Source organism: Poecilia formosa, unplaced genomic scaffold (assembly GCF_000485575.1).
Source record: "Poecilia formosa unplaced genomic scaffold, Poecilia_formosa-5.1.2 Scaffold10, whole genome shotgun sequence".
Classification (NCBI taxonomy): Eukaryota; Metazoa; Chordata; class Actinopteri; order Cyprinodontiformes; family Poeciliidae; genus Poecilia; species Poecilia formosa.
The window spans coordinates 4,902,067-4,922,413 of NW_006799949.1; the positions used below are offsets into that span (position 1 = coordinate 4,902,067).

The following is a 20,347-nucleotide window of genomic DNA, read 5'->3' on the forward strand; positions in this document are numbered from 1 at the left end:
ACTGTAAAGAGAGTTATGATGGCACCAAGTCCCCGGTCTTTAATGGCTTCGAACAAACAAATAAATAAAAGAAAAACCTCAAATAAAAACCAGAATGTCAGGACAGTAGGCTGTAGTCAAAGAGCAGTGCAGTTCTGTGATGTTAGTGCAACAAAAAAAAAAAAAAAAAAAAAAAAAGAAAAGAAGCAGGGGTGTCGAAATGTTGACATTTTTGTCGTACTGTAAATAAAACTGGAGCTCGATTACAGACTGAACTCATGCAGCAGCGACAGGACCAAACTGTCAGACACATGAAAGCCGTCGCCTCTTCAACACTGAACCTCTGGCTCTGGGCGCACACACGTGATCAGTTTGTAACGTCAGCCGACCTGATCAGTCAGAAAACCGGAGGGGAAAAAAACCCCAAACATTCGGGGAAGCAACACTGACGAAAAAGTTAAATGAAGTCAAGCACCATGGTTGGTTTTACAGGTTTACTGTTCGACCTGCATGAGTGAACTGCACAGGCACATGAGTGTTTCTACTCCAGGCTCCAGCGGCTAACAATGCAGAAATACACAGGCATAAAAGGTTTGTTTACCGAATAATATCATCATCTCATACTGGCTGTCTCTCAGCTGTTGAGGGTCATGGTGGTTTTTTTTTTTTTAAGATTCATACAGCAACAAAGTGAGAAACTGACATGTTCAACATTTAGGGAAGATGAGAAGAAACATCCAACATAATGCAAAGATACAACCAGTGATGATAGGAAATAATCCTAGGCTGTCATGAATTATGCCGTTTTAAAATTACAACCATTTTAAAACATTTCCTCAATTTCCACCCCATTACCGTTTCTTGTAAACAAGGAACAGTAAAACAGTACTGTGATGTTTTTTCAGCAAGCTGACCAGCAGCCCACAGCAAAAGGTTGCCGTTGCTTTATGGTCAACACTGCTGGAGAAAACGCCAGTCAATTCAGCAGGACTTGCTTTTCTTTTTTTTTTTTTTAAATAAAATAATTAGGATGTAAATAATATGAACAGTTTTTGCAGTTTTGAAATTTTTGTTTAGCTTTGGTATAGCTTGATATCCTCAATCAGCCCATTGTTAGCTGTCCAGGAGTCCAAATGTGTTTTTATCGTGAAGCTGAAATGATACTGGCCTGACCAGTCTGGATCTTCCATCCTGACCAAAGCAGCATCACAGACTGCCAGGGGAACTCCTAATCAGATGTTTTCTTTTTTTTTACTTTAAAATCATCCACCTTTCAGTTTAGATTCAGTCACTTCCTAAAGTGGTAAAAATATTCATCCTGCATTACAGAACATATACATTTGGTTATGACTGGTTTGATTAAAACCAGCTATGTTTGAGAGTTAACATGCAGACAAATTCCTGCTGCATTAGTGTTCAGAGACAAAAAAAAAAACAACTATAACAGCTCAAGTTACATTTTAATAGGTTAAGAAAACCCACAATGTCAAGAATCTACTGCTGATGGAGCTGAGAGAAAATTAGACCCAAAACGTTAAATGTTTCTTCAAGCATCTTCTTGTTGAACTGTCAGAACGAGAGAGTACTTCCAAAATCATGTCCTGTCTCTTTAAATCCAAACCTTTTAGTCCTGTAATTAACACATGAACGTCTGAATGTCTTTGAGCTTGGTAGCAGAAATGACACTTATGGTTACAAAAACGGAAGCAGTCAACCTGTCAGATCAGACAACAGATTGGGTGGAAAATGACAGAGAAAGTTGGCACTTGATTAACGCTAGCAATGTTCTTTTTTTTTGTTTTTTGTTTTTGTTTTTATTGTACAGACTAGTTTTCGGTTCACAGCTCAGGGTCTGTGGAGCACATTGGCACAGATGAATGAGGAAGTAACACTTGAACATCAGATTACACCCGGTCCCTCTACCTAACACACACAAGCCTTCGTCAAAACTGATATGCAAGACATTTCACATCCTATGGTCTCTCCAGGATATCCTACGATCTATCTGCTGCTCACAAACATTCCCTCAGGGTGAGTCTTTCAACGTCAAAAGAAGAGTTAAATCACATGAACCCTTTAAAATGGCATGTTGACCAGAACCACGGCTCTTTCAAAGAGGGAATAACTGACGGCTGAACCAACCAGAAATGCAAACGTTTCTGTTAGATGAAAGCAGATTTGTACATTTAAAATAAAAAAATACAAAGAATAAAACAAGCGAGGCATTAAGAAGCGGTGAGGAGCTGCATGTGGTTTTCCTCCAAGCGTTTGTCTTAGTGTTCACTGGAATCAGTGTTTGCTTCTGTTGGGAGGAAAGCACGTTCTCACTCACACGGCTCCTAAACGCCACACTTTCACAAGTCATTACTGAGCCATGGTTCGAGCAGAAAGACAAACATTTACTATGAATTTTAGACATCTCCCCTCAGGAGACAGGCTTTAGCTATGGCATGTAGAAAACAAAGCGGTAAAGAAGGAAAGATTTCTTGTTGGACGACTGAATAGACAATCTGTGGAACGCATGGATGGTTGGATGAAGAGATATCTGATAAGTAGATTGGCTCATGGATAGAGAAATTGATGGATTATTTGTAGGGTTGATAAACTGGATGAATGGATGGCCAGATTGGTTTATTAATAAATGGGTTAAAGGATGAATTGTTTGATTGAAAGACGGGCGGCTACTGGAGATCGGCCAGTTGATGGATTGGTTTATAAATGGATGAATGGACTGAAGGACAAACCAGTTTAGAAGAATGGACGAGTGGACAGATGCACTGGCAGATGGACACATAGATGCATGGATTGACAGGATGAATCATGGATTACAGATTAATGGACAGACTGATGGATGAATACAACATTCCATTTACTTACACACATACATACACATTTTCCATGTTACCAATAAATCAGGGAAAAATGGGTAGAGAAATATGTTATTTTTCTGAATTTATCCATACCTGGAAAACAACTAAATCAAATTCCAGACTGTAGGATCAATGTGGGGAGTTTGTATAAAATAAAAGAGAGAAAAAAAAAAACATTTCTATTCTTCTTGGCTAATTTCACCCTCCATTTTGAACGGCATACTAAGGCAAAACGGAGACAGCAGTGCCTCGTTGCAAACCCTCCTCTGTCCAGCCCACAAGCTTCAAAAGTTTAGAATCACAGACAGGCACCTGAGACAGCTGATGGGTCCAACTCACACAAGATCTGGGTTTTGTTTCAAGGTTCTTGAATGCAAAAATGGATAACGAGAAACCTCCATCACAAAAATCTGTACTACTGCTTGTGAGTGCGCTTCTAGCTCTCTATTATTAGGTGTACGTTCTTCACTAGTTAGACTAAAAGGTTTATGATACGATTTTGGTGAGAAACAAAATGCTAAAGTTTAAATGTTTGTGTCCTTTTTCTTTTTTGTAGCAGGCTTGCTATGGCACTGGTGTGATTTTGAAGTGGCTAACATATTTTCTGCTGCTTTTCTCACACCTTGATGATAAAAACAAGTTCAATCCTTCATTCAGGAGGGAAACAAATACTAAACTGACACGGCAAGCTCTGACATCTTTTTCCCGGTTTTCTCAGGCTGCTACAATCCTTCACAGTCCCAACAAGAAGTTCCTGTAGACTCTGGTCAGACAAACTCAACTTTTTTTTTTTTTGTCCTTGGGCAGAGTTGTGTCGGGATTGCAGGGAGAAACCAGCTTCTGCTTGTATTTTTGTTGCCATCATAATGTATATAAATAACCGAACCTAATGCTGAAGGAAAGACGAATCTTCTGCAGATCACACGAGGTAGGGCTATTACGACCTCCATTCACCAGTCGAGCTGCAGCCGATTTGGGTGGAATGGATGCGGTTGTCCCGATATTCAGCTTTCGATGATCTGAAACCACCAATCCAAAAGAGCGGAGGCCAAACCGAAGCCTCGGAACGTTTCCTTCCCCGCCTACTGTAGCCTGAACTTCAACAGTTTCTACTTTGCAGTTAAAGCTTGGTCCAGACAAAAAGAAACAAAAGAAAAAAAAAAAAAGAAAAAGAAAAAGAAAAAATATTGGATTGAAGCTCCTCCTGAAATCTCAATCTCTTGATTCCCTTCCAAAACAAAATGAAAATTTTGACTCAACTAATGCCAAAATAAAAAAACCTAAATATGCCAATAATAATAATAATTAAAAAAAAATGTAGCCAGGCTAAATTTTGACTCGCAACTGAGTGAAAAGGCTTACTGTCATTTTTCTTTAATTAAAGTTCGCTAATAATATTTCTGGCATTCTGCGGTTATGTCTATTTATCGTAAAACAAAAGAGGAAAAGCAACAAAAATACCTCGATAGGCAAATGAACTACAAAAATATATACATACACACATTATATATGCATATATGATGCATATATACACACATAATGCTATACATATATACTGCCTTTATATATACATTTACATATTACACACTGATACTAATTTTGTTTTGTACTCGTGGCCACAAATGCACTTTAATGCCCTTAAAAAGAAAAAGAGGAAATCAAAATTATCTTTCAGTTATTTCCATTAGAAATAATTTCATGGTTTCAATTTGACGACTTTTTATAAAGAGGTTTTTGTGGCTTTGTGACAGCTCTGCTGAGGGAAAAAAAAAAAAAAACTGAAAAAGGTTGAGAAAGTCTTCAGCTTGGAGGAGTGAGAAGGGCTTCAGAAATGCACTCCCTCAAGTCCAGCCCAGCGGGTGAGTCGGGGGGCTGCAGACCCAAGGTGACGGGCAGTGATCGAGTACATCAGGCGAGACGCTGAGTTTAGTTCCAGATCCGGAGGAAACTGTCCCAGGATCCGGTGGCCACGGCCATGCCGTCAGAGGTCACTCCTAAGCAGCTCACACGATTGTCGTGGCCGGCGAGGACGCCTGCAGGATAAGGAAGACGATGCAGAGCCGCAGGCCGGTTACACAATCTGTACGTACAGAGGTTCGCAAGGGTTTTCATGCTTCCTAAGCACTGTTTGTTTTCATCACACTGAAGTTGGAAACAAAGTGTATTACTGGGATTTTATGTGACTGATCAACACAAAGTAAAGCGAAACTGAAGTGGAAGGAAAAAGCTTCTTTTACAGATTTCCCTAAATAAAGTCCATTTCAACGAGTTGAGTACATATTATGTGGCTCTACACGGCTAATGCAGTCAAACATATTAATCAAACAAAGTATAGCAACAGCAATAAGTTTACAGAAATAACAGAAAAATTGTAACGTACCAGAAAAAATAGAGGCTGCTTATAGATATTATGGACTCCAGTTTCTGGAAGTTTCTCCAAGATATGTCCGTCTTTAACTTAAGTTTTTGGATGTGTTTCCTTGCGGTGAACTGAACTTTTTTGCAATATACTGCTTTTACCTTTGTTCCACATTAAAAATACTTTTTCAGTCAGTGATCCATAAACAGAATACAGTGCATGTCAATTCAAAGCGCAGACAGCTGACCAATAAAGTCTTTGGAATCCAGTTTGGAATTCAAAATAAATAAAAAAAAAAAATCACATAACAGACTTTAAATCATTTTCTCTTTCTCACAGATTTGATTTTAAGTTACTGCCAACTTATAGAGCTCTTTTTTTTTTTTTCAAACTGAATTCTTGCTTCGTATTTCGCCAGATACATAGGGTGAAATAAGAGCAGAAACAAAAACTTTTCCCTGGTTACCTAAAAAGAAACGCATTTACAATTAACGACAGATTTTGCTCGACATTACATGGTGGGAGCTGAAGCCTGGTCATTTGTCTCATACCTGCTCGGTCCCCTTTCAGAGTGTCCCACACGTTGCAGTTGAAGTCGTCGTAGCCGGCTAACAGCAGACGGCCGCTCTTGGAGAAGGCCACAGAGGTGATGCCGCAGATGATGTTGTCGTGGCTGTAGGTCATCAGCTCCTGGTCGGCACGTAGGTCAAAAAGCCTGCAGGTGGCGTCGTCCGAGCCTGTGCCGAACGCATTACCGTTGGGGAAAAACTGCAGAAAGAAAAAGTAGAAACAACTGCTAAACCTTTTACTGTTCAGACAGTGAACAGTTAAAGGTTTGGGGTTCTTTTGTCCAACAGAAAGTGCAATCCTCCAAACTTGAGTTTGTTCGTCTGTGGCAAAAGTTACAGAACTCACGCAGACGGCGTTGATGTCAGACACGTGGCCGGTGAAAGACTGCCTGCACATCCCGTCACGGATGTCCCACAGCTTGGAGGTGGCGTCACAGGCGCCGGACACAAAAGTCCGGAAGTCAGGGCTAAGAGACAGGCTCATCACGTCGCCTGTGTGGCCGGTGAAGGAGGTGGCCTGCTGGCCCGTCTCTATGTCCCATAATGCACTTTAAAACAGAAAAAAAAAAAAGAGTAAAAAAAAAAGTTCTATTAGTGACCCAAACAGTGTTTTTTGTTTTACTCTGAAAGAGACAAACCCAATGAAACCAAAATATACCAGCACTAAATACATGTACAGAGTACAGTGGTTTAAAAATGTAAATCGTGAAGTATCCTCTGTCAGCACTCAATGGGCTGCAGTGTTTTGAGTGTGGGGTCTGCTCACCAGGTGGTGTCTCCGGAGCTCGTTAATATCTGGGTGTCGTCCAAGAAGCGACAACAAGACAAATAACCTGAACATAAGCAGAGAACCTATATTAGAACAGAACTCATTTTTCCTAATATTCTGCCCTGAAAACTCAATGTAAAATAAGTTTTACTGCCATTGTAACCAGGGGGGACAATACAAAGTGTGGCCAAGTGGAAAAAAATAAAAAATAAAATAAAATAAAAAAATAAATAAAGAAATCCCCCTTACCTGTGTGTCCAGGTAGCTCTCGGGTGACCCGCACGTTGCCCTCACGGGTCTTCAGACTGTATATAGAGCAGATGTTGTCCAGGCCTCCGCAGGCCACATAGTTCCCAGAGGGGGCGTAGGCGCACGTCATCACCCATGAAGAACGCAGTGGGATAGCATGCATCTAAATTCAAACAAGAGTGAGCGACAGAAAACTGCACATTTCATACAAAACTTAGGGTCCAAAGAAAGGCTTGTGTCTGTTATACAAACTGCTTCGCACTCATTGCAACACCACCACCACAACCTAGATCACTAAATCTGCTTTCTAAATGATGTAGCAGCTTCATCGACGGTAAATGAAAATCAGGTTTTGTTGCACTTGTATAATTTCACTACGTTGCTTCTAATTAACTTACTATGACTAAAACACACTTATTGCAACAAATCATCACAAGACACTTCAGATTTTAGTGTAAATAATTTCAACTGTCAGCCATTATTAATCCTACACACCTTGTTTGTTGTGTAGCTGTCCCAGATGATCAGCTTTCCATCTTGCGAGGCACTGACCAGTAACCTGGAGGCAGGTGAAGCACATGAGCATGACACGCCACTCATATCCACATTATCAAGCACAATCTAAGCTACATGCACCTTGTTTATTATAAGCAATGAGTGGCAGCCACCTTAAACACTGCTGTGCTGGATCGTCAGCCTGGAGGTTAAAAAGCATTTAGCGTCACCAATCTCTTACTCCTCTGCATGTCCCAACCCAAGTAATATTCAAACCTTCACTAATGCAAAAGCCAAAACTGTGGTTTACTTAAGCTGGGAGGAAAATTTGAGTAGTGAGGTGGGGGCAGGGGGGTTCTAGATGGCACAGATGCAGGAACAGCTGGAACCCCTCCCTCTCATCCTGATGGGGTGTTTCCACCTCTCCAGGTAAAGGAAGTGGTTTGATGGTGCTGCAGTACAATCAAGAGGAGAGCTGTAGTCCTCAAATGTCAGTGGCTGTATACAAAACAAATACTGGTCTCTGGGGGGAAGTGGGGGGGGTCACGTAGAAGGTGCTCGGCACGCCTATGCACGCTCACACCTTCAACCGAACACACGTCTTAAGGAGCAGCCACAGACATCAGGCCTTTACACAAGTCCAAGTGTGCCATTAAACACCACTGCATCTTTCAAAAGCATAAAAATATCACGCTGAATTACGTTAATGAGACTTGGTGGATTCATTAAGAAACGCCAGAACTAGTCTCACAGCTGTAAAGATTTGCTTCATGTCAAACACCTACAACAAATGGATCAAAATCACTAGTTGTGCATGTCTTGCCGATTGACATTATTGTAATTTTTTTTTTTTCATGAGGCAAAGGCCTTTTTTTTTACCTTCCTTTTTTAGTTGGAAAAATATATATACTTGTGTAATTTTGATCCAGATCAAATTAGTATATGCAGCTTGCGGAAACAAAAAAATACTTTCTATGCCTCAAGATTAGTGCACTGCATGCATACTTAATGTGAACTAAAATCCTAACTTGTTAATTCTTGGTGCCTCTCAGTGTGCATATTTGCAGCAAATTGTTAAAAAAAAAAAAGGAGTTTATAAGATCTAGTTTAATGAACATTTGTAGACAACAGAATCTTGCAATGTTAGATTTGCAAGAAAACGGCAGTAAAAACTGAGATCTTAGAAACTGCATCTGTAATAAGGTAAGCGTTTTATGCCAAATGTCGCTACTGTGCTCATAGCAAAGAGGTAAAACAGTGCTGGTGTCTTGTTAAAGTGATAGTAAAAGGGGATTATGGGAATATTAGTCATATTAGTAGAGAGGGGAGTGGGAGAACGGGTGGAACTGATTGTTGTACAGCCCCAGACCTGGGACTGTCGTCACTGCCACATTGCATTGCATTGATGGAGAAAGAAAGAGTGACACAAACACACAATAGAACAAAAGGAAAATATTTTATTACCACCAATTAAAAAAAAAAAAAAAAAAAAAAAAAAGTTTATTTTTGATTTGTACTTTAAAGTTATGCTGCAATACAAAGTACTTGAACCAGAACTTTTCATTGGTACTTCTACAGCAGCTGAAGTATTCAATGCTGCAGGATCATAAACATAGATTGAAGATGAACTAATATTTTTTGTTCTTTTTCTTACTTTGGCTGGACTTTGGAACTGACTGTAGACAGATTGCACTGGAGCCGATTGAACAAATTAAGGCAGCAAATGGCGGACGTAAATACTGCAAAGGCAAAAATCTAAACACAGCCAAATCACAGCTTTTAAATCAAATGTTCTAAATACACAACTCTTGCAAAAACGAAACAAACAGAGAACCCGATTAACATAAATTTCTACAAATGAAAAAGAGAATCCTCACCTGGATTCACTCCCCCAGTGCATTGCATAGATTTTGGCCAGGTGTCCCCTGAGAGTACGTCGCGTCCGCATCTGTATCCGGCCCACCGAGTCCAGACCAGCTGTGATCTGCATAAACACAGGAAGACGGGTCACTGGTTACACTGGAGGGAAAGACCGATGCCAGAACTGGACTCAAGCTGAGGTAGCAAAAACAGGATGATACTTAAAAAAAAAAAAAAAAAAAGCAAGAAAACATTTATATCAGGATTTCCTGGACTTTTATTTATGTACAGCGAAGTCTAAATGGTAAAACCACAAACTTCAAATATTCAATTAGAATGAATAAAATACATGCAAATTAATGCATTGCTGTGAAGTTAGTATCTGAACACCAGATACTTAACTGACTTAATTGGATTTCGATATGGACTTTGACTGGGCCAGTCCAACATTCAGCCTGAAGCGGCTCGTTCCCTTAAGGAGGTTTTCTTCAACGAATTGCCATAAAAACTAGTAAAGTAAAACAGCTTCATTTGCAGGCAACTCGTAGTACTTGTTTGACCCTTAAACACGGTCTACTCCCTGATCCAGGGTTTAAAAGTAAAAATATCCAGTTTTGATCTTTTTATGCATTTGATCAGAATTAAATCATAACATATTGCTGAATACTTATTAAAACGATCTTTAAAGAGCGCAAAATGTGTTTAACAGCAAGACAAACCAGCAAATAAAAAATAAAAAAGCTGCTAGATACACGTCAAATAAAAATGACCTCAATGTGGTTCCAATTGTTCCGACCATGATTATTTATAACATACCCAAATGTGGAGGACATACCAGAGGGGCATGTGCATGATGTTTTGTGTCAAAAATGAAAATAAAGCTCAGCAGCCTACAATGAAGAGAGTTACCATGTTAAAAAACTGATACGATCTTTCACTACTCAGAGATTTTGATCTTGGGGGAGACGATCAGTGTCGCACTCTAGAAGTGAAAGTGGATGTCAAAGAAACGTGGCTGGAGAAGTCTTCGGTGTTTTGTACAAATACACAGTTATGCCCAGAGTAAAACCACATCCAGGTAAAATAAAGAGCTCCAGACCAAAGTGGTTCCTTAATTATGAAAAACAGAATTTCAATTGTGATATTTCTCTGATCACCAATGATAAATCATCCATTTCAGCAAAGCAATCTTTCATAAGTATTGCATTACTTTAAGCCGTTACGCCTGCAAACTGTAACAATACATTGGACACAGAGTCTAATCATAGCATTATTTGAAAACAAAGGCTCAAGAGGCAATTCTTTCACAGAGTTTGTTCACAAAATGTAGTTTAGTATACAAATCAGACATATTATGCATGTTTTAGGTCTGACTGAATAAAATAAGCCATAATTTCCTATGTTGAGCATCCTGGCTACAATTTGCACACATGTGTATCACTTTTAAATTGTGCTTAAAAATTCTTATTTTTTTTATTTATTTATTTTTTTTACATCTATACCAAAACATTTTCATTATCATTTCTGTGTCGTTCCACTGTCTTTTTGACTGTGTGTTTTTAGGCTTTTTTCCTTGCAGTTTTTCAGTGCCACCCTATGCACCGTCACTCATTTGACTCCAACATTGGTCAGCTCTAATATACATTTTAACATTAATTGTAATACATTTAATATTTTAGCAATTCACAGTAGATTAAGTGGCAAATATTTTGTCAGTACGGATGCACTGATACCACATTTTTCCAGATTGAGTAGTAGTCTCCAGTTTTTACAGAGTTCCACGAAGAGTAATGCTTAATGCTCACTTTTAGTGTATTTAAATGGAATCAGACTTTTACTGCAGTAAATTGTTAGAAAATTGTAACATTTACAGCCTTGCCACACCTGTCACCAGAACAAACCTCTTAGAATTAGCTCATCTTCATTTGTAGGGAAGGAAATCTATTTTTCTATGCATTGTTGCAGACCCTGTACGCAGCTTGCTTCAGTAAGAAACATTGGTTGACCAAATTACACATCGTCTCAAAAAACAGCCCTAAAATGAAAAACAACAAAAAATAAATAAACAAAGTGGTTTTTGTGCAAGTAGGTCCCTCACCTGTGACAGAGTGGAATCACTGCAGGCTTTCCTGGCATCCTACAAGGAGAAATCAAGAATGAAGGAAATTCAAGAGTTTCATGAGTAATGGTTTCAGCTGAAGCTGTGCAAGTCATTTCCAAAAGTTTTTTAATTTTTATTTTTTTAAGTTGTTTTACCCGGATTTGGTTACGTAGTTGCTCGGCTTCCTGCCGCAACTGTTCGAGCTCACTCATTGTCCCTGTGAGATGCGTTCAGGACACACTCCTCTGTGAATACTGGCTGGGTTGAGAAAACACACGAGCCTGCTCGCACGCGCACACACACACTCACACACACGAAACACTTGACCAGCTGACACCTGCAACACAGAGACAGAAATAATGTAAGTTCAACAGGTATACGGAAAAAGAATAGCAGCACAAACAGAGGTTTCCTGTTTTGGTTGGGGAGAGCTGCGAGGGCACAATGCTGCCATCCAGGCCCACCAGGGGGATTTCAGGGGCTGGGTGGCAGCTTGGAGGGTGGTCTGTCTCTTCAAACACCCTCACTCTGGTTCAAAAGGCCATCTGAACTGGGCCCTGACCTTTCCTCGCTCAATCGGCCTTTTGTGTCGTCGCATCGCGCTGCTGGCACGGCCCACCGCTGTGCCTGCGAGCTCCGAACGAGTGTCTGCGCATCGTGTGGGCCGATCTGGACGGCTTATTAGACAATATGTACAACAGAAACAATTTGAGAGCGAGAGTACATTATGTGAGCACATCTAAGTGTGTCACAGATTAAGCATTCATTTGCAAACGCTTGCTTGTGTATTTATGCACGTGCAAGTTGCCACTTCCTTTACCTTGGGGAGTCTGAATGTGGGTCACAAAGCACTCAGAGATTCCTCTGACATGTTTGCACTTCCCCGACCCCGTGGGCTGCTGATTTTCCACCCCGTTCTACTGCAGTCCGCAAATCCAACGTACTGGGATTAAATTTTTAGATCCATATTCAATAATTTAACTACTAGGGCCGACACAGGCCTGCATATGTCCACACTGAAACACTCGCTCATTATAGAATGGCATAATTGTGAATACTTTCATAATTCTTCAAAAATTAGTCCAGATAAGCCATTTTTAAAATGTCTAAAATCCACCGATTTAGCCTGTTGCGCCTCTCAGCTGACAAGATGGATTCAATGGACTGCTCATTGTGAGCTCATTTATTTAAGCCTGTGCTGAGGCATTGCAATGCATTCAGCTGCCCATGACAACGTCACTCTGACGCATCCGAGGAGGAGCTCAGCATCAGCCTGAATCAGAGGCATCTCTGCTCTAAAACAGCCATCCATCTGTTATGCTATATGCCTCCATAGGCCGAGGCGTCACACAGGGCTGCTTGTGCTCATAATGGGTTTAGAAAGCGCTTTTGTTAAACAATACTGCAATGAGTAACATAACAGTAAAGGTTAAAATGAGATGGTGCTGGTTGTGGTGGTGGAGGGGGACTTTAGGCAACACATGCTCTGATTTCTAAAACTACATGAAAGGACTTGTTCACATCATGAAGAAACTACTGCTCAATCAGAAACCAAAACGGGAAGGAGGCTGTTATTTTGAGAAGAGCCGTCAGATGAATTATCCTAGAAAGTTTTAAGTTGTAGTTTCCTTAACAATAATAGCTCTACATAATAAAAAGAGGGAAGAACACGAGAAAGGCAAAGGCACAAACAAATCTTGTACTATTGTACTGTCAAAAAAAGTTTGGCGGCTATATTTCTTGATTCAGGATGTTGTCGTTCCTGTTTTTATTCCACTTTATTTCCAGGAGTTCACTCAGAAGTGGTGTAACAAAGCTGATCACAGAGAATTTCCCCTAAAATTAAACAAAGATTAGATAAGTAAAGTTAAGGATATAGGTTTACCCCAGAAAACTTGCTAAGCCCTGTGCTTGAGGTACCAAGGCAGTCATTCATCCAGCCGGCCGCCATGTTTTTCAGTTAAAATCGTTTTAAAGTTGACAGGAAATTTGAAAATATCACATATGCATTATTGGAAGACTGGAAGACTAATACCTAAATACCAAGTATAAAACCTTAAAAAGAGGAAATCATTAAAAACAAAAAACTAAAATAAATACGTGATGCTTAGCCTGGTGGGGACACAAATAAAGCCCAATGGCCCGCCAGGCTTATAATACAGTGAGGGAAACCCTGAGGTGGGTATCCTCGATTCTTTTATAAAAGAACGAACATCTTTAAAGAAACCTAAGCCCTAAGCTGCCTTGATTGTAGACATTTATGCAAAAATGTATAATAACCCCAATATGGAATATACTAAATGAAAATTATGTATTCCTTTACTTCCCTCTCTGTTTTTTCCCGTACATCTAGCAAACCCATTTTAACATGGAATTTCGCTCTTTTTTTTAACATGTCCTACATGTTTTTAGTTAATTTAAGTATCATTTTCTTTTTTCACCCTTTTGTCTCTGATTACATATACTTCTGTCTCTTTTTTACATTCCGTCTATTTTCTCAGTTTTATTCCTGTATGCATTACAACTTAATTAGGGAGTACCCATTTTTCAGATTTGAGTTACTTCCTGCATCTGTCGCTCTAATGCTTAAGGATATGCAAAGAGTAGTCAAGGGACGATGGTGATACAGGAAAAACAAAGATAAACAAGGACGGAGATAAAAAAGGGATAAAGGGAATGTAAATAGTTTCCCATAGTATAATAAAAACCCTCAACAAAAATAGAGGAAGTAAAAATAATGCATATTTTGTCTGTACAGATGGAAACAAGTGTAAATCACATTTGCAATAATAGTTTGGTTCTTGATGAACAAATTTCCCATACGCAACTGACCAAAAGTTCTGGTTAAAGAAACAGAGGCTAAGTGAGCAAAAAACAAAACTGAATTTGCTCAGCCACTTTTCCCTTTCAAATTCAGCTTATTCATATTTTGTCAAGTCACAACAAATGTCATCCTAAGGCATTTTACCATAAAAAACAGGTTCAAATACGTAATTCAGATTATCCATGACTCAACCTTTTCTTATCATTTTCTTAAGATAATAAGAAGAGGCTTGTTTTTCCCCCGACTTTATCTTCCACCAGTATCTTACATTTTAAACATCTCCCACTTACTGAGAAGTAAAGCAGGTACATTTTGGTATGTCATAACACGAGTTAAAGAATCAAAGGGGTGTCTCCGCCAGGTGTGAACTTGTTCCTACTGACAAAGCATCTGGAGAATGGAGGAAGTGATATCAAGATTCCAGTAACGTGAAAATTAATCATCTTCGTTCTGGTCAACCAGTTAATGTCATTTAAATGTAAAGTGTCAATATTTACTGGAATTTCACTGACTTTTAGCGTTTGTCCAAACTGTAATTATAACAACATCAGAGACTGGATTTTATGGCCAATTTGCTTACTTTATATAAACATTTTAATCCAGTTACATTAGACAACAACAGAACTTCACTCTAAATGTTTTAATATATCACTCAGTGACCAAAAATACAGTATTTGATATTGTGTTTCTCCTGTTTGTTCCACTATATTTCCATCATAACAGTGATTAATTATTGAAGCACCTATGGATGATACCATACATCAACACATATTATTAATAACTGTGATAGTGGCCAGTCAATTACTTTTACAATTATAGTTTCCACTGCAAGAGCTTAACAATATTTAGATGCCAAACATCAATGTTTGGCTTCTAAACCACCCGAGGTCATATTAATTTAAAGAACCACAAGTCTAATTTAAAACCCTAATTTATTCTTAATTGTAAAAAAAAAAAGAGAGACTAATACCACTGAAGTTATATCAAAGGTTTTAATATCACAAAAGCTAATTTTTTTCAGACCTTGGTTTAAACAAAGTCTGTATAATTTAATGGAACCTAAACTGCCTTGTAAAAATTTATACAAAAATATAAAAGTTTAATCTATATTAGACTTGAATCTAATAAAAATTAGACACAACTGAAGAGTATAATTTTATTAGACGCAAGGGAAGCCAAAGCAAGATGCTGAACACTGCCTGTCAGTTGGCTAAAAAAAAAAAGAATCCTAAAATTTTCCCCCGGTTTGTAGAAAAATCAAAATCAAAACATTTGCCAGTTATGGAGCTATGTAAGCATCAACAATAGCTTATACATGGATGGACGCTTCTGACATCAATAAAAATCACATAAAAGGTTAAGACATATACTTGAGTAGCATCAACAGGGTTAATCTTGTAATTAATTCATTTTGTTTACCACCTGAAATCAATAAAAACGCAGAACATTTAACCACGTTTTGTGTGTGAAAACTAATCAGAGCATTTGATAAACACTCCAGAAAGCAAACTTAACTAATCTAAAATTATTGAAAACTTTGGTTATTTTTTTGTTTCATTTCTACTCATGATTTAATCTTTTTTTTTTAACTACTTTTTCCCCACCGCTTATCTTTTTTTTTTAATGTTCCTTACATAAATCGTTTGCAGTTAAACAGAACCTGTTGTCAAACAGGAGATTTGAAATTTGACATATTCGGCTTTTTTTCGATACTAGACCCACCAAAACTAGTTACCACTTGTTGATGACATGATGAAACCAGGAGATTGATGACATGATTCACTGTGTTACTTCACAGTTTCAGACAAACACCGACTCCCAACCACAGACAAAAACGTAGTTAAATCATGTTAAGAGATTGTGCGACAAATAAAGTGTGTTGTTTTTACAGGCTGATGTAGTGGAGATGCGTCTGTGGAGCAGGAGGCAGGGCCCCTGTCACACCACCAGTTGATATTGATAGGAAGGCGGACTGTATATTAATTACTAAGAAACAGGGGAAAAGCTACGTAGAGGACTGTGCAGCAAGAAAACTTAAAGTAGTGTGGGAAAAACTGGAAACAAAACCGTAAATTACAAGTAAAAATAAATAAACAAATAAAAAACTAGCGACAGTTTTCTTGCTCGTAGTTTCCGCCCTACAGGCGAAAAGGCCGCGTTTGGATAGCTGAGGATTTTGTAGGCAATGGAAAGCTTCAAGGAGGGGAAAACACAGAATTGAGCCATTAAAAAGACTGGGAGCAGTTATTTCAACTGCCACAACCGCTGCCGTCAGGGACATTTCATGGTTCTGGACAATTCTGGACTCCGCCGAGGCTGCAAAAACAAAAATAAACCCGCTCCGAGCAAAAACAGGAAATAGCCTTAAAACACACACACACACACACACGCATACACACAGACAACCAAAATACCAAAGACGAGACTGCACGTCCTCACCTGAAAAAGAGGCGTTCTGGCTCAGTCCCGTTCCTTCGGTCCGAGTCGCACCGATATGTTTTCACACGACAACCATGGCCTCAGCTGGGAGGGGGGAGACCGTGGAAAGGAGCCGCGTTAATTTCCACACAATTTAATCCGCTTTAGGGGTCAGAAGGGAGCACCCACTCGGATCGGATTTGACTGAAATTTTCACCAAGCAGGCTAATCACCACACCCATGAAAGTGGGAACATGGCAACAGTCTACACTGAGGGGTGCACGCTAGCTTACATGCGTCATATTTTAATTTATTTAATCACAAAATCAGAATTAAAAATTGTTCTACCTTTAAATCTATGTATATTTACGTCAGTAATGAAGACAGGCTTTTGATTCGAATGTTTTTTCTTGTTAAGCATACGTGGAAAATGTCTGAAAGTGTTTGTGTCCCCTCCCACTAAAATGGTACAGTCTGCCAGCCCCTCTACAAAAAGGAACCGAGTGGGATACAGGAAACAAATAGAACTCTAAAGCTTTTTTAAAATAAAAAGTAGTAATTCAAGTAGGAGCAGTTGTAATGTTGCAACACTTATGGTTTATTTATTCATAAATACGAAAACAAATCCTTATAAATGCAGCACATTATTTTTTTAAAATATTACATTTGTGTATTTTTTTCTGTAACTGATCACATCACACACAGTAAGACCACAACTGGGTAATGAAACATAAATTTTCACTGCCGAATTTCACAAAATGAGAAGTTTTTTAAACAGGGCATGAAAGAAATCACTGCAAATTCTGCTTTTTATGCTGACTTGAGTCAGTGACGTCACACAAGGCAGAAGAATAGAGTGGCTCCAGGTCAATTCTGCAGTTTAACAAATGATACTACTATTTTACCTTCACCCTTTCTACTCCACTTTCATGGCTGTAAACAAATAATTTTGTAGCCAGAGTTAAACTGCTGTTCATATGTTTATTTTTCTTGGTAGTTAAGTATTTTCATTAAATATCGAGACAGTCACAAAAGACTCAAATCTCACAAATAACTTGAGTAATTTTGTCATAAGTTAGTATTATGGCTTTTTTGCAATAGGTTGCGTCTAATCCCTATTTAAGTTGACTCTAGAATTTGAATCTAAGTGACCTCCTGCTGCTAAATACTAATTGGGTAAACACATTTTCAGTACCCCATAAGAAACAGGAAATTACTTTAAATCATTTCTGGTCTAGACAGGTACAAAATATTTGAGCTGCAAGAAATTAATCTGTAAGTGAAATAACAAATTGAACCATCCAATGAAGAGGGTAATAAATAACCACCAATAATTTGCTGTGCATATTTGAAACTACAAAAATGTATAAATGGTGTTTTCTTCTTGTATCATGTCAAATTGTTATACATTTTTACCAGTAGAGTGGTTCTGCTTGTTTGACCTCAGACTATAACTTCTCTTTTTAATTGCCAAGTGATGGATTTTTTTTCCCCCTCACTTTGTCCCACAGGTGTTAACTGGAACGATGTAATGGATAGGCTCTGACTTCAAAACCATGTTAATACAACATACTGACCATTTCGTTTTTATGCCAACTTGGCTCAAAATGATTGGTGAGTAGAAGGGAAGACTTTTGAAGGAAGAATTTGATTAAAAACATGATACTAAATGCTTGTGGACAAACAAAAATGAAGGTTCTCAAAACAATTCTGATCAATGGCCTTACACTTTGTGTGATGTTATCAAAAGCATGTGAACATTTAGCCTTAATCTGGGAAAAAGAAGAGCAAAACAAATAGAAAATGTGATTGATTTAACAGGAAGTGTCTTAAAATTTAGATACTTTACCTATTGGGTAATCATAGTAGCAATAGAGTGAGAACATCTTATACTGAACCTTTCATAATGGTCACCCTTAAAGACGACAACAATAATAATAATAATCAAATCAATATTAAAATTCTGCCCAATTACATGTTTTTGCACCAAATTCTTTTTGTCACCCTGGAGTTTTTATAATGTCATTGAACATTTGTCAAGACAAACACTACCAAGCAAGAAACAGTGGTGCCCCACTAGGTAACTTCCATTTTTATTACTGCAGCCAATATCTGTTATTTAAAACAATGGTTACAGTTATAATCCTGCAGATGGAAGATCAGTCCAGGACTTTTTCCCCTCTGCTGTTTACCATCTCCACCTTCTGTCTATTGATAGACTTCTAGTTATTCCATGAATATGACACTTCCTCATTGTGTCTGCTCAGGTCACGAAACATTTAAATCTTTGCATTTTCTCATGTTCTGCCACCGTATTATCCAAACACGGTGGCAGAACCGTGTTTGGATATCATCCAAGCCACTGCCTTGGATGATATTTTATGGATAATATTTTTTCGGGTTTGATATATGTGTCACCCTCTTTAAATACAGTCTTCAGCAGAAGAAGCTTTTAGATTTATATTTTGTGTAAAATTTAAACAATAGTTTAGCAAGACATCTGAAATGCAAAAATAAAGAATTAAATGAGATGTAGCTTAAACTCATATAAGCCAGACCTCATATGTAGCTTAGACAAAGATTTAAACATAAAACTGTCACCAACCTTCTGACTCATTTGTCTTGTATAAAATAAGCCTTAGACTTGCATAAAATGCAACCTAAAGATTTTACCTAATCTGCAATGTACAAGAAAAACCTTAAAAGTCTTCTTCATCCACGTGTAGATATTCTGGTGGTTACAAAAGAATAAAAACCAATACCTAATGTCATTAATAAGTTAGGATAACATCGAAAACATGCAAATGTCTAATTTTGCATGGTGCCAGGAGACAGCTGTGCCGCTGCGTGCTTAGCCTGCAGCAGGCTCATTCAAAAGGATCTCTCTCTATCTCTCTCTCTCCATTAGGACGGGATGAATTTTTTATAGGGCCTATGAAAAGGAGCAGTGGGATAGGCTTTTCCAAATCTCTGCACGAGCCATAATCAATTGAGGGAGGATGAAAGTTTCACCAGGCCTTGGTTTCCTTTGGGAGATGCATGGGGTCAGATTAAGTCTATTTGAATTCACTTACACAGCGGTGGTTTAGGTGTGTCCCACCAATTTACCCCTAAACAGATTAAGAGGATTAGAATTAACATGATAGCAGAAGATTATGTTAGAATGGGGTTATTATTAATGCAGCTTGGATTATGTGGTTCTTCTCCTTGCAAGCATCACTGGCGAAAACTAGTAAATGGAGAATAACTATTTAGTTTTTGCACTACCTTGAATATTTCAAAAAAAATACACTACAAAATAAGACACCAAGTCTTGTGCTCTCAGAGTCCAGTAAGCAGAATAAGAGTGAATTTCATCAGCCAGTCGAGTGTCACAGTCAGCAAAAGCCTCTCACTGGCCAATCAGGTTCCCTGTTCTATTGCTTGGCAACCGAAAGGAAAGGAGGTAGGGCAAATTGACAATATAAAAATAGCACATCAATAGCCTTGTGTCTGAAAAAAAAGGAAAAGCAAATACGTCTTGAAGGCTATTAATAGCACAGTGGAACCCATGACGGGCATTGTATACAGTAACCCGTTTGTAATGTGGCTTGCATGTGAGACAATTTATTTGCATGGATGCAAATTTAGCAAGTAGCAGAACTCAGCAACACACAGAGTAACAGTGCTGTGGATAAAATGACATTATTTGAATATGATGGTTGTTTTTATACGGTTCACTGGAAACATCTCATGTTGTTTTTCTCATGATAAGTTCCTCCCAAAGTGGTCAACAGGTTTCTGCAGTATTCCACTGTTTGTTAGATGCTTCTTTTGTTAAATGCAAAAAAAAAAAAAAAAGAAACTTTTGCAAA

General features: G+C 38.4%; 1 protein-coding gene across 2 annotated transcripts; it reads right to left on the reverse strand.

Moving 5' to 3' along the window:
• Positions 1-4,446: 4,446 nt before the first annotated feature.
• Positions 4,447-16,763, reverse strand: LOC103131057 (guanine nucleotide-binding protein subunit beta-4). 2 transcript variants are annotated; one of them, XM_016665943.1, is made up of 11 exons: positions 16,515-16,763; positions 11,407-11,588; positions 11,249-11,287; positions 9,168-9,274; positions 8,660-8,674; positions 7,291-7,354; positions 6,796-6,958; positions 6,544-6,610; positions 6,124-6,325; positions 5,760-5,976; positions 4,447-4,882 (listed from the first exon to the last, which is right to left on the reverse strand). In XM_016665943.1, exons 2-11 carry the CDS (start codon positions 11,461-11,463, stop codon positions 4,776-4,778), a joined length of 1,038 nt encoding a protein of 345 aa, XP_016521429.1. In that variant the 5' UTR covers positions 11,464-11,588; positions 16,515-16,763; the 3' UTR covers positions 4,447-4,775. The 2 variants fall into 2 exon arrangements, with proteins under 2 accessions (XP_016521429.1, XP_007542680.1); XM_007542618.2 differs by lacking the exon at positions 8,660-8,674 and having other exon boundaries at positions 16,515-16,761.
• Positions 16,764-20,347: the final 3,584 nt, after the last annotated feature.

What these genes read in the sequence shown, in the direction of transcription:
- LOC103131057 (XM_016665943.1), bottom strand. Translation starts at nt 11,463, where the DNA reads ATGAGTGAGCTCGAACAGTTGCGGCAGGAAGCCGAGCAACTACGTAAC. An exon ending in ACAGCTACACAACAAACAAG is followed by an intron (nt 6,959 to 7,290) that starts GTGTGTAGGATT and finishes GTTTGAATTTAG; the next exon opens with ATGCATGCTATCCCACTGCG. An exon ending in AGCTCCGGAGACACCACCTG is followed by an intron (nt 6,326 to 6,543) that starts GTGAGCAGACCC and finishes TCTGTTTTAAAG; the next exon opens with TGCATTATGGGACATAGAGA.